The sequence below is a fragment of the Stegostoma tigrinum genome, chromosome 25 (assembly GCF_030684315.1).
Source record: "Stegostoma tigrinum isolate sSteTig4 chromosome 25, sSteTig4.hap1, whole genome shotgun sequence".
Classification (NCBI taxonomy): domain Eukaryota; kingdom Metazoa; phylum Chordata; class Chondrichthyes; order Orectolobiformes; family Stegostomatidae; genus Stegostoma; species Stegostoma tigrinum.
This window is the reverse complement of record NC_081378.1, coordinates 27,448,556-27,461,970: the sequence shown is the minus strand read 5'-3', so window position 1 is coordinate 27,461,970 and position 13,415 is coordinate 27,448,556. Positions and strand designations below refer to the sequence as shown.

General features: G+C 40.1%; 1 protein-coding gene across 3 annotated transcripts in view; it reads right to left on the bottom strand.

The window, feature by feature from the left end:
- LOC125463176 (mitogen-activated protein kinase 11-like) overlaps positions 1-10,860 on the bottom strand; it is a 47,071-nt gene extending 36,211 nt beyond the window's left edge. The window contains exon 1 of one of the 3 annotated variants that reach the window (XR_007249772.2): positions 10,214-10,860. Coding sequence is in view for 1 of the 3 variants with exons in the window: in XM_048554047.2 (XP_048410004.1) it covers positions 10,214-10,326 (113 nt within the window). In the remaining 2 variants the exon portion in view is untranslated. Of the gene's footprint in view, positions 1-7,626; positions 7,776-10,213 lie in introns of those variants that run through there. The other 2 variants (XM_048554047.2, XM_048554048.2) reach the window with 2 other exon arrangements.
- Between the last annotated feature and the right edge of the window lie 2,555 nt (positions 10,861-13,415).

Genomic DNA, 13,415 nt, shown 5'->3' with positions numbered 1-13,415 from the left:
AGGCAAATCCTACTTTAATGTATTTTTCTTCAAGTTACTGATCATTTGGAATCAGTTGATAGGGCAGTAATTCACTTCATTGGATTTGTCCTGCTTTTAGAGGACAGGCTAAATCTGAGCAATGTCCATTCTCTTGTGTAGAGTCAGAGTTCTAGCTTTAGTAGAATGGTTTGGTAGTGTAGTAGCTTGTTAGAAGTTCAAGTTCTCAGCATGAGAGCCAAGATATGGTCAGGATCAAGGCCCACCTTTTTGCTTGATCTAGTATGCTCAACACTTTTTTTTTAAATCAAGTTTTACATTGATCTATAATTATAACTTTACATTTGTCTGATATTGGGAAACTGCAAGAAGGCCAAGAAGAACAGTTCCCGTTGAAGATGGGAGTAAATGCTTCAGCCTTGTCTTGCATGTCCATGTTGGGCTCCACCAACTTTGAGAAAGAGGATTTCAAAGTCCTTCCTACCATTCCACTGTTAGTTAATTTTGCACCATCATCCATGATGTGGCAGGGCCACACAGATTTAATGGAGTTCCCGGCCAACTCACTGACTGGTGAGTTGTATTAGTATATATGTCTGGTGCCCACAACTATCACCTCTGTTTCAACCACAATTGGTCCTGGTCTTAGACTGACACAAACTATTGCACAGGAAATTCAATCTATCCAATTGGTTTCATTTTACGGCAGAAGCTAAATTTCTCCTCCTTCATTTTAGGTGAGGAAGGTGGCTTTTTAAAAATCAAAGTAATGATGCCGGATGTGAAAATTAGCAGTTAGCACACAAATTTGGCATCAGTAAAAGGTCAGATGCTTTTCATGCAGTTGCTGGTGCTCAGTGTGAAGAGGGTTGAGAACGACAAGAATATTCATGGCCTGAAAAACAGAGAAAGGGGCAGTGCTATAATAGGAAACCAGATATTCAGCCATCTGGTAATGGAAGTTCCTGTTTAATGAAACTTCACTCTTGTAAACAAAGCTACTGTGCAGTGCTGTTGCCCGAAGGGGCCAATATAAAATAACGTGTGACATGCACTGTGAGCTCCGATGTTCAGTTGGCAGATGATATGTCGGCCCAGCTAGACTAGCTTCTTCATTTTGCTATGTTTTTCATACTTTGTTATTCTGCAGAAAACGATATCTAGTTTTCTAAAAGAAAATGTTATGTAGCCTTGTTGTGCACATGGGGTAGAATCCAATAATCCTTCATAATTCTGGACAGTCTAAAGGTTTTCCCTCATGACAGACTTTATTTGCAAAGTATTGACTTGAATATTACAGAATTTGCATTAAAATTCAACATGTCTTCATACAATTTTAGATAAATTGAGGAGGCATTGCATTTTGGTAAGGCAGGGCAGGACTTACACACTTAATGGTAGGGCCCTGAGAAATGTTGCCAAACAAAGACACCGAGGGGTGCAGGTGCATAGTTGCCTGAAAGTGTAGTAGTATGTAGACAGGGTGGTGAAGGTGGTGTTTGGGCATGCTTGCCTTCATTGGTCAGTGCACACAGCGTAGGAATTGGTACATCACGTTGTGTCTGGACAGGACATTGGTGCGTTCGCTCTATTACTGCATTCAATTCTGGTTCCTGCTATAAAAGATGCTGTTAAACTATAAAGGGTTCAGAAAAGATTTACAGCATTTTGCCAGGAGTGAAGGGTTTGTGTTATAGGGAGAGGCTGAATAGGCTGGGATTTTTTACCCTGGAGCGTCGGAGACCGAGAGGTGACCTTAGAGGTTTATAAAATTATGAGAGGCATGGATAGGATGAGTAGCCAAAGTCTTTTTTTTCCCCCATGTAGGGGAGTCCAAAACTAGAAGACATAGATTTAAGGTGGCAGGGGAATGATTTGGAGAAGGCCTGTGTGGCAACTTTTTCACACAGGGTGGTGTGAGTATGGAATGAGCTGCTAGAGGTGGTGGTGGAAGCAGGTACAATTACAGCATTTAAAAGATCTAGATAGGTACATAGATAGGAAAGGTTTTGACGGATATGGGGCAAATGCTAGCTTATGGGACTAGATCAGTTTAGAACGTCTGGGTGAAGGGTCTGTTTCCCTGCTGTTTAACTCTGACAAGTTCCACTTTTATGTGACTCAATACAATTATAGTAGTCTTTTATATTACAATATGCATTCTATCTCAGGCATACAGCCCAATGGGGAAAAAGCATTTTAAACTGAAAATACAGAATATGAAAAAATTCAAAACTTCCTCCCTGCACCACATGTTCCACTTTTTAAGGTGCGATTATACAATTTCAATACTCGTGCTAGAAAGCACAGAGCCAATACTTTATCTGAGGATTGTGACTGGACAGAGGAGACCAGGGCTGTGCCTCCGAGATGAATAGCCTTAACATTTGTCTTTGCTTTATTATGATGCAATTAAAGGAGAATAGTCACTGCTATTATCTGATCAGAAAAACCAATGATACCTTAATTTTGTATATTCATTCAACTATGTAAAGCATACAGTACAAGCGTCTGCACTTGGACCCTTGCCAGCTATTCTGCATTTTCCTTTTTTATACCTATGAATTTGATGTCTGTTTCTAGACTCCACTGCTCTTAAACACAATTTTGTAATCTGAAAATATCACAATAATTTCAGTGGCCATTTCAAGTAAAAACAAAAATTTATTAGGATCCATAATAACGCAAAGCAACAAAAGATTAGACTGCTATTTTGAGTACTTAAAAAGCACCTATTTTAATGTTTATGACAGTGCCATTCTTGAGTTAGGAAGTGTGTAACAGCAGTACTACCATACGTGTCCTACATCTTTCTCTAGTGTGCACACAGTCGTTGGCCAAGGCACTGCGGAGACTGAAAAATTACTCATTAAGAGTACATCCTTGCATTCTGCAGCACAGAGCTTGTATTTGTATGTGATATTCTACTGTGAATTATGAAATTGTAAAACAACAAAGTTTGTCTTCTAAAAGTGCTGCAGACTCTAGTTTTGCTTTCCATATAGGATTACATAAAAAAATAGCTGCAAGATCAGACACTGTGTCAATCAAACTAAGACTATCTACAGGAACATGTGACTCCATTTTAATACACAAATGTGCATGAAAATTTATATTTATCCAGCGCCTTTAACTTAAAATGTCTCAGGTTTCACACACACTTCATAAAACACACTAAATAAGGAACTATTAGGTCAGGTGACTAATGGCTTTATACAGCAGTAGGTTAGGTTTGAAAGTGTCTTAGGGGAGGAAATCATGACAGAAAGGCAAAAATGATGTAGGGAGAAAATTCTCAACCCTGGGGCCTAAGCAAATGAGGATGTGGCCAGCAATAGTGAAGTACAAATGAAACAAAAAGAGAGAATTGTGAATACTATAAATCAGAAACTGAAACAGAAATTGCTGGAAAGATTCAGCAGGTCTGGCAGCATCTGTGGAGAGAAAGTAGAATTAACGTTTCGGATCCTGTGACCTTTCTTCAGAAGTAAATATAATTTGGAATACGGAAGAGACGCTGTAGTGTAGTTATTTAGAAGGGTTGTTAGGCTGGAGAAGATTAGATATAGGAAGGAGCTAGACTCTGCATGTTTAAAACAAGGATGAGAATTTTAAAGTCAATATTTAGCTTGACTGGGAACTAATGTAGGTCAACGACCATACAGCTGATTGGGGGATGGGATCTTTTGCAAGTCAACAAAGCTCAGAGTGACATGTTTATAGTTGGGGGAATCTGGGAGCCAACAGCACATTTACATCAAACGATATCACAACCACAAATCGCTTTTACTCTTCTGTGTAGCAACATGTATCAACTGGATTCCTATATGCAATAAGTACTGGGCCAATTTTATGAATGTACAGAAATGGTAAATTGGGAAATAAAACAGTTGTTCCAGCAAACATAACTTGTACACACCACAACCTCCATTACCATCTGCTCAAACTCCTGTCAGCCTGCTGCCAAATCCTCAGTCAATAAAGGGGGAAAAGCAATTCCTCCTCCTATCCCTGAAGGCAATCCAACAAATTCCAGGACAGCACAAGTTTTAAATAACACATCCCCCAATAGCCTACATCCTTTCTATATGGAGTGATACTGGCTGCAGAGAGTATTATATGTCAGATGGTCTTCACCGCTGTATTCTTTTGCTGACGCTAACTAAACCTGTTCTTTAGTCACATTGCAAAATTGCCTTTAATCCTGACAAATGGATCTCACCCAACATGTGAATGTATCTTATTACAATCCGATGTTGATAAAACTGCAACACACTCTCAGCTTTTGCTTTTGTGCAAGTTCAACTGATATTGATTGATACCATGTCTTCGACAATATATTCCTTAACAATTCTTGAGACAGTTTCCTAAATTAAAAGCACAGGTGCCATGATGTTAAATTTCTATGATGCCCTTACACAACACAGAATGTCTGAATATTTTCCCCTGTGACAGCCCATAATTTGTGTCAAAATAAGTGTGGGAAAATCCTACAACAAATTCAGGTGAGAGCAGATGCACAATTAAAAAATGGAAATACTGAACTTTAGTGATTTTCATTTGAAAAAGCAGCCTTAGTTTTCACATGTATAGTGCTGACCCAGTTCTCCATCTCTCTAAAGTCCTCCAGTGATGCTAAGTTATGGGACTGCTTATCTAACATCCAGTACTGGATTAGCAGAAACACCCTTCAATTAAGTAAAGACTGAAACTAGTGTCATATTATAGAGTTATACAACACAGAAATTGGCCTTTCGGGCCAGCCAGCCCACGCCAACCATAATCCCAAACTAAACAAGTTCCACCTGCCTGCACTTGACCCACATTTCCCCCCACCCCCGACAAAAAAACTTGCTTATTCATGTACTTATCCAAATGTCTCTTAAACATTGTAACTGTTCCTGCATCCACTACTTCTGGAATTTCATTCCACACACAAAGCACTCCGTGTAAAATAAAAAAAAGTCACCTCCCATGTCTTTTCTGAATCGTTCTCCTCCCTCCTTAAAAATATGCCCCCGGTCATGAAATTCTCAACCCCAGGGAAAAGACAGTTGCCACACACCTTAGCCACACCCCACATGACTTTGTAAACCTCTATAAGGTCACTTCAACCTCCTACACTCCAATGGAAAAAGTCACAGCCTATTCAACCTCTCCCTACAACTCAAACCCTCCTTCCCTGGCAACATCCTGGTAAATCTTTTCTGAACCCCCTCAAGCTTAATAATATCTTTCCTACAACAGAGCAACCAGAATTGGACACTGCTCCATAAGAAGCCTCACCAACATCCTGTATCACCTCAATATGACATGCCAACTCCTATAGACAAAGGTCTGAGCGATGAAAGCAAGCATGTTCTTGACCACCCTCTCTACATGTGACACAAACTTCAAAGAATTATGTGCATGAACCCCCAGGTCTCTCTGTCCTACAGCACTAACGAAGGCCCTACTTTTAATTGAATAAGTCCAGCCCTTTGTTTTACCTTACTTTTATCCAAATTAAATTCCATCTGCAACTCCTCACCCCTTTCCCCAGGTACTGACACCAAACATCTGCCTGACCTCTGAGGCTGAACCAGATTGCTGTAACCTTAGTGATCCATTTGACTCCATGATCAACATCCACACCATCACTGCAACAGCTTATATCCATTTCCATAATCTGCTCCTTCATTGCCTTGCCTCAACTCACCTTCTGCTAAAACACTTCATTGCCTCTTATTCTTGATTATTCCAACACAGTCTTGCAGCCCTTAACATTCTACTCTCTATAAACTTGAGCACATCCAAAACTCTGCTGTATGCATCGATATGTGCACTAAGTCCTGTTCTCCCATATTCCCCGTGCTCACTAATCTACTCTGGCTCTCAGTTAAGCCAAATAAGAAGATAATTATTCACTGTCACGCCACTCACTATGCAATCTGCTCATACTATCGTTCAAGGTATCTGCATGTCCAACACCTGTCTCTTACATTTGCCAATTTTAATTGCTCCACTCTGAATATAAACAGATACAAAATAAAGCCACCATATAAAACCAGAGCTGATCTCAAATGACACAAGTCTCTTTTCAGCCATTTGGGATTCACAACTATTTAGCTGAAAGTAACATAATTTAATGAAAACTGGATTCACTGCAGGAAATTCTTTTTGTTAATTACTGTCATGAATTAACTATGACCTGTATGGAGTCTCATGCATTGAGGTTTTAATTGTTGCTAGATATTTTTAGAGATGTAAATTTCCCATGTCTTTTTTTCCTTTCAATTACTATATTGTCCTTCCCATATCTTTCCCTTTCTTTACCAGATTTGACATGAGATTTACTTAAAATCACACTCTTTTCTGCCATTACATTGTTAATTTCACAAACCCTTAACCTGATTGGTTGAGAAGAAATCCAATTGCTTGTCCTATTGATTTAGATCCCAAATGTTCATTTTCTTGCTTAATTACCAATCCACACTTTCAGTAATTTAGGGTGCAAGATATAATTGAGCTTAAACTGGCATGGGAAAGTCTATCAGATATCATCGTATTCAGTTCTACAGCAAAATATCACCCAGTTATGTTTCTAAAATAATCCTTTATCTGTACAAAGGTCTTGTGATCAGATTTGATAGTTAGTTTATAGTATATTACCGAAGGCATCATTCATGCAAAATCAGCTTCTCAATTGCTATGTTCGTGCATGGAACGTGTTTTAACCCTGTTACAAATAAGGTGTTTGGCAAAGGATAAATGATATTAATTGCATTTTACTGTACCCTATGAAAAGGTGTGGGGCAAAAATTAGTTTGATTTCAGTTTTTAAGCGCACATGGAATTTTATTTGCAAGACTTCAAAGGCTAAATCACATTTACAAATTTGTATTTGACGTACAGCAGGCATGAAGTACAATTCATTTTGCTACGAAAGCCAAATTTAGTTAAATTCCATGGCACTCAATTGTGTTACTGAATTAATGTCAATCATTTAATTAAAATGACTGTCTAGCATAAATAAATGCCATAAGAATTATGATTGAAAACTAAAATGGTCTTACAATATATTGTCCTCTAAGGTCAAACAGATTTGAGAACAGAAAAAAATAATTCTGACCAAAGGTTGCATTTTCTGTCACCACAGCTGCAGGGGATGCACAAACTACCCATGCAGTCTCAGTGCCCACATGTCACAGCTAGCACTGCTGCAGATAAATGACCGCATCTTCCACCTTGACTGACGTGTGAAGAATATTTTATCAGAGAATGTCCCTTTCCATACTGCACTACATTGGCATGTTAAATAACTGAGGCAAATGTTTTTTTTTAAAAACAGCTCCCATTTGTAAGGTGTGTGGATAGCCATTGACCTAAGCCTCAGCCAACATCTCAATTGCTGCCTCATTCTCTGAGTGAAGCACTGAGCAGGACAGCAAGGGGAGCTGCAGCAACAAGGGACACAGCCGGGTCAGCAACACCAATTTCCTGTTCCAGTACGGTGGCGGTGCAGAGTTATGACATTAGCAGTACTGGCGTTCTGTTCTAATGCATGGCAAGAGAATCTGTCTTCTGAAAATTAACCATAGGTTTTTTACTGTAGCCATGTTAGGACACTGATCCATAACGAGATACATTAGAATGTGAGCATCTCACCTGCACAATTTTTAGCTTTGTCACGGTTCAGTGGAATATGGTTACCATTTACTGCCTTTCCCTAATTTCTCAGGGGACAGTTAAAAGTCAACAACACTGCTGTGGGTCTGGATTCACACATAATCCAAGCCAGGTAGGAGTGGCAGATTTCACAAAGGACATTAGTGAACCAGGTGGATTTATTTTTTCTCTGACAATCAGCTAGCTTTTTAATTGAATTCAGGTTTTCCCATCCGCCATGGTGTGATTCAAACCCATGTTCCAGGTATCATTCTGGAGTTCTTGGTTGCTAGTCCAGCAACATTACCATTCACAGCCTCTCCGCCTGGTGACACTGATGGTACGGCCAAAACTGCAAAATCAGTAAGTACACAACAGTATTAATGCTACAACAGCATTAATTTACACTGACTAATGGACCAGCAATTCAGAACTATGGGTTTGTAATTTTAAAAAAAAAGCAACTTTAAATTTCACCAAAATTCCACTTTGAGAATATGGAGACATTTTAAAAAAAATTTAGATATAAAAAGCTGATATCTGCCAAAAGTGGTCCTGAATTTTTGCAAAAGACCAACTGGATCATTAATGGAGGAGGGAAGGTTGCTACAGTCCTTTCTGCAGATATGTGTTTGGCTTCACTACAATATCAATGCGACTACCCTCTAAAAGTGACCTGGTAACCCACACTGTTGTACCAAAATATTAAAGAGGGCCCAAAACCAACATGGTAGTGCAAATGGAGAACAGCAATGATTGCAGGTTCTACCAGCAAAATTAATATCCTTACAATAAAAATGAATACCAATATTTGTTAGCCAAAGTGCTGCATCCACCATACAAATCATTGGTGAAAGCAAGAGCTATTGTATCACGAATAAAACTAACTGGATCCTTTCTTCTGCTAAGAATTTTAACCAAAACCCCTGCTTACTAACAAAGGCAGGATGAACAAGGTGGTGGTGCAACCAAAATATGATTTAATACTTGTTAATGATCAAACTAGCAGATGATATAGAAGTTGCAAATATACTGAACATTGAGAAGGATGACAACAGACTTCAGAAGGACATAGATTAGCTAACAGGGCAGATGTGACAGCTGGAACGTCATGCAGAGAAGACTGAAGTGACTCATTTTGCAGGAAGAACAAGGAGAGGCAATACGAAGTAAATGGTAATATGCATTTTTTTTATTGGGGCACAGGAACAAACTTTACACGAGCAAAGGGTCTTCATCTGGGGCTGTAGGCAGATGTTAGCATTCAAAGTGATGCAAAAATTTGAACATGTACAGAGTACAAAAGAAAGGAAGTTACGCTAAGCTTTTGCAACATATCAGTTTGACATCAGCAGGAATGTGCTAATAATATTTCAGGAAGCTTTCAAAGCATTCAAGCTGTATTGAACAGATTTATTAGAATGTTACCAACACTGGAAAAACTTCTAGTTGGTCACTGAAGGGTCTTGCTCTTCTTAAGAAGCGGAAGTTAAATGGAAATCAGGTCAAGGTGTTGAAACTCATGAAGGAATTTGATGTGGTAAAGTATCAGAAAGGAAGGTAACCAAAGGATACAGTTTGGCATTAAAAGGCAAGGAGAATGTATATACACAGTTTAAGTTGGTTTGATCTGAAAAGGTGGTGAAAGCAGATTCATTAATGACTTTCAAAAAGGACCTGAATGTATATTTGAAGGGGAGAACTACAAGACTGTATGGCAAGGCCACAGGCGTGGGGCCATCTCCATGGCCTTTTTGTTGCTGTATAACTCAAACCATGTGAAATTGTTTACATGCAGTAATACCATTTGGAGAGATAGGGCATACTTTAAGTACGCGGAGGTTTCAATATCAGACATTGGAAAAATCAAATAAGTAATGCAATATGCGTTTACAGTCACAACTTTCTAAAATATTTTAGGAATAAAATGTCACATGTTTAAAAACATTTTTAATAAGGAAAACAATAGCTACTAAGCCATTTGCCATTGCTGTAACATAGAGCCTGGAACTGAATTGAAGCTTTTAAAAAAAGTGATTACAGAAGATGCTATTGGCCACCATGCCATTTTGTTCCGGGACCAGACTACTGTCCCTTGATACTTTTACCATGAATGCCAACATCTCTCAACGGCCCCAGATGAAGACCTTTTGCTTCTGTGAATATCTTGTGCAACATACCAAGGAGCCGCTGTTTCAGTGCTCTCTCAGTGTAATGTAAAATGCAGAGACTATACTCGCGCACTCTTACATGAATATCTGGTCTGTTCAAACCACGCCCATACAGCCTATTCCAACATGGTTACCTTTCCATTTCTCCGGGTAAAGTAGTCATTGCAATTTTTGAAGAAGCGCAGTCTGAGTGAAATCGCACCCTTGCACTTTCCAAAGGTGCTCATTTCGCTAAGCTGCATTTGCGACAGGGCCAAATACAGCAGAAAATTCTCCATATTTATAAACACAATTTTGAAATATGCAAGGTGTGATTAATGTCCAAACCGTCCAAAACAAAAAAAAATCCGTCACAAAATAGCCTCAAACTCCTCGCTGGGTTAATCTTATGCAGTTTCGGTGCATATTTTACTCACCAGACAGATCCGTAAGCCCCTGATCCAACGGGAGTCAGATTCTGGTATCTCTCCGGAACCTCCCATTTCGTTTTGTTTAGTTCTTGTTTGTAAAAGCCAGACCTGACTGACATTTTTACTCCATCAAACGCTGCAAGCCGGCGGCCGGTCCCCCCACCTCCCTCACCACTGCTGTCAGCGTCGAATCGAAACTGGTTACAGATTGCAGCCACACGCTCGTATTTTATTCCATTTCAGCCCCAGATGGCAGGCAGCGCTCACTTTGCACAAACCACCCGGACCAGCCACTGAAGCTTGCACAACGACCTGCCTTCGCGATGAGTTGTCACATCGAGTGCGAATATTGTAACTGCTTCAATCACTAAGTTACTGGGGGGAAACTCCGCCGCGCAGTTTGGTTTCATTCTCTGGCCATGCTTACTCCGATTCGTCGGCTGATGCGCTCCATTTCAGAAGAACCTTGCATGGTTCCACTTTTACCGATGAGAATTTAGCAAATGTCCATCAATCCATTTCTCCATTTTCCCATAGGGGAAGTGGTGTTTTCCCGAATAACCTGCTTTATTTGTCACCTCCACTAGTATGTAATAGTCGTGGGTAAAGGGTTGGTCGAGGTGGTTTGCTGCCACCAATTATCCATTATCTTCAACCTGTCTAGTGATTTGTGGTAGAAGATGTACAGCTGTATAGTGTCTGTAGAGGTGACATTATTTTGTGATAATAATAAGGATGATTGTATGATGGCAATAAGCATAATTACATTTGGTCAGGTGCCATTACTAGGACCTTAAGGAACTGGCACAGAAATATCTGCTCCCTCCCAAAACTAGAGTAGAGATCCTTGATTCCACCCATTGGCTGTGTGACATGAGTAGTATAGGTGGAGCAAATGTAACTAGCAGTCAGAAATAGTACAATAACTCAAAGATCCATAGTTAGTTCCTTCCTGTTCTCTGGCACCAGCACTTGCATATATATAGGGCCAGATATTGATACAGATTGTACATCGGGCTGTAATTCAGCACCACATCTCTGTTGTTTGACTTCTTGTCTAACAGACAATCATACATTATTTGCTACTTGCAGAAGCTCCAACAATTGGAAGATTAAAGTCACCGTTTTAAACTTTGATCAACTGTTATTGGCTTCATTCCCCTCTTCAGCTTGAACCTTTTGGGAAACAAGTCTGCCAGCCAGCAAATGACTTCAGAGCTACAGCAATGTAGTTGACTCTTTACTGCCCTCTGAAATAACCTAGCAAACCACTCATTGAATCAAAATTTTAAAGCACAAAAGAAATAAAATTGAACAGACCACCTCATGGTATCAAATTAGGCTCCAGAAACCTGAATAGCACACTCATCCTTGTCAACTCTACAAGTCCCTCTCACTAACATTTGGGCCCTTGTACCAAAATTTGAAAAGTTATCGCACAGCCTGACATAGACATAGATATGGATTCATACCTTATATTCAACATGCCAGGAACCAACATCCCTATCACTGACTGTGTCCTGTTATTACTAGCAAGGCAGGAGCCACCAAAGGTGGTGTTACATGGTATATACAATCTGGAGAGAATTGCCCTGGATGTCCTCAACATTGAACACATGAAGTCTAATTGCATCAAATCAAACAGGGACAAGGATACCTCCCGCTCATTATAACACTCCATTAACTGAAGCACTCACTGGTGGTGGCCACAGCATGGTATGTACTCTCAGTGAATGCTGGGGAATCTCAAAGCCTATCACCAATACTAGTTCTACTTAGCATCACTACTGACCAAGCCGGTCAAGTCCTGATGGATATGCCTGCCAGGGAGGGCCTGTGACAGGTTGTGAAGGACCAAGCCAGATGGAAAAACCTACTTGACTTCTCCTCACAAACGTACTTGTCACATATGCGTCTGTCCATGATAATACTGGTCAGAATGACACTCGCACAATCCTTCTGAAGATAAAGTACTGTTATCATATTGCCGATACCTTCCATCATGTTGAGTGACACAGCCACTGTGCTAAATGGGACAGGCTATGAGCAGATAGAGCAACTCAAAATGAGTCATCCATAAGGCTCTGTTGGCCATCAGCAGCAGCAGAATTCTAGTCCATCACAATCTGTAACTGTACAGTCCGGTCCCCACTTTACCATTACCACGTGTCCTTAAGTACATCCATATAATTTAAATCTTCATCTTCTTCAGTTGTTTCCCTCCATAATTTTCCTTACTCAATTTCTTTGTTCTCCTTCAGCCCAAAACCTGAATTTAAGGCATTTGTTGCGTTACTCCATGCATACTTTACTCAGACCTATCAGGAACATAGCAAGAGGAAAGGGCCTTTTGCCTCTTAAGTCTACTTCCTAATTCAATTAGATCATTAGACTAGGAAGATCCCATTCATTTGAATTCACCACTTAGGTCCCAGTTTAATCTTTGTATCTTGGACCAGCCACACCATTCCAATGAAACTCGATGCATGTTCAAGGAACAGCATTTCACCTTTTGACTCACTATCTACAGTCTTCTTGACTTAATGTTGAGTAGAACAGCTTTCGATCATCACCTCTTCTCCATAATTTGATTTTATTTGCTGGTTTACCTTCTTATTTCTTTCTGTGTTTCTTCATGTTTCATTTGGAGAGCTCACTTTATCTTGACACAATTCTTTCTACTCCCTTTCTACTCCCTTATACTACTCAACCGTATGTCATTAAATCTCTCCTGCCCTCCACCCCATCGTAGAGCTTCTCTTTTCTCCTCTCCCTTTATGCAATATATCTTGCCTCAGTTCTGGTGCATCTTCCTGAAATGTTGGGCTGCATTTTACAGGAGGACAGAGTGCTCACCTCCCCTGGGCAGGAAAGATGGTTAGAAGTTGGCTCAGGCTGAGCAAACCTGCCCTGTAGCCATACTGCTGCAGGTAAGGTAAATTGCTTATCAGTGTAATATCCAGTCCTCAGTAGGAGGAAATTTTGCCCTGGGATAAGTTTCTCTACCACCGCTGTCAACTCCACCTGGATTATTGTACAAGTGAGCTCAGGGACAGCTGGAAAGGTAGTGGCTGGCCACCAGATGTATTTTATGTAGCCCCTGCAGACATCCAACCAAGCCTGTCAGTGACACTTGAAGCTCAGCACATTCAGTCTATTCCCTGACCGTTGATTGTTGAGTATTTGCAGCACTTTCTATTTTTTTTTC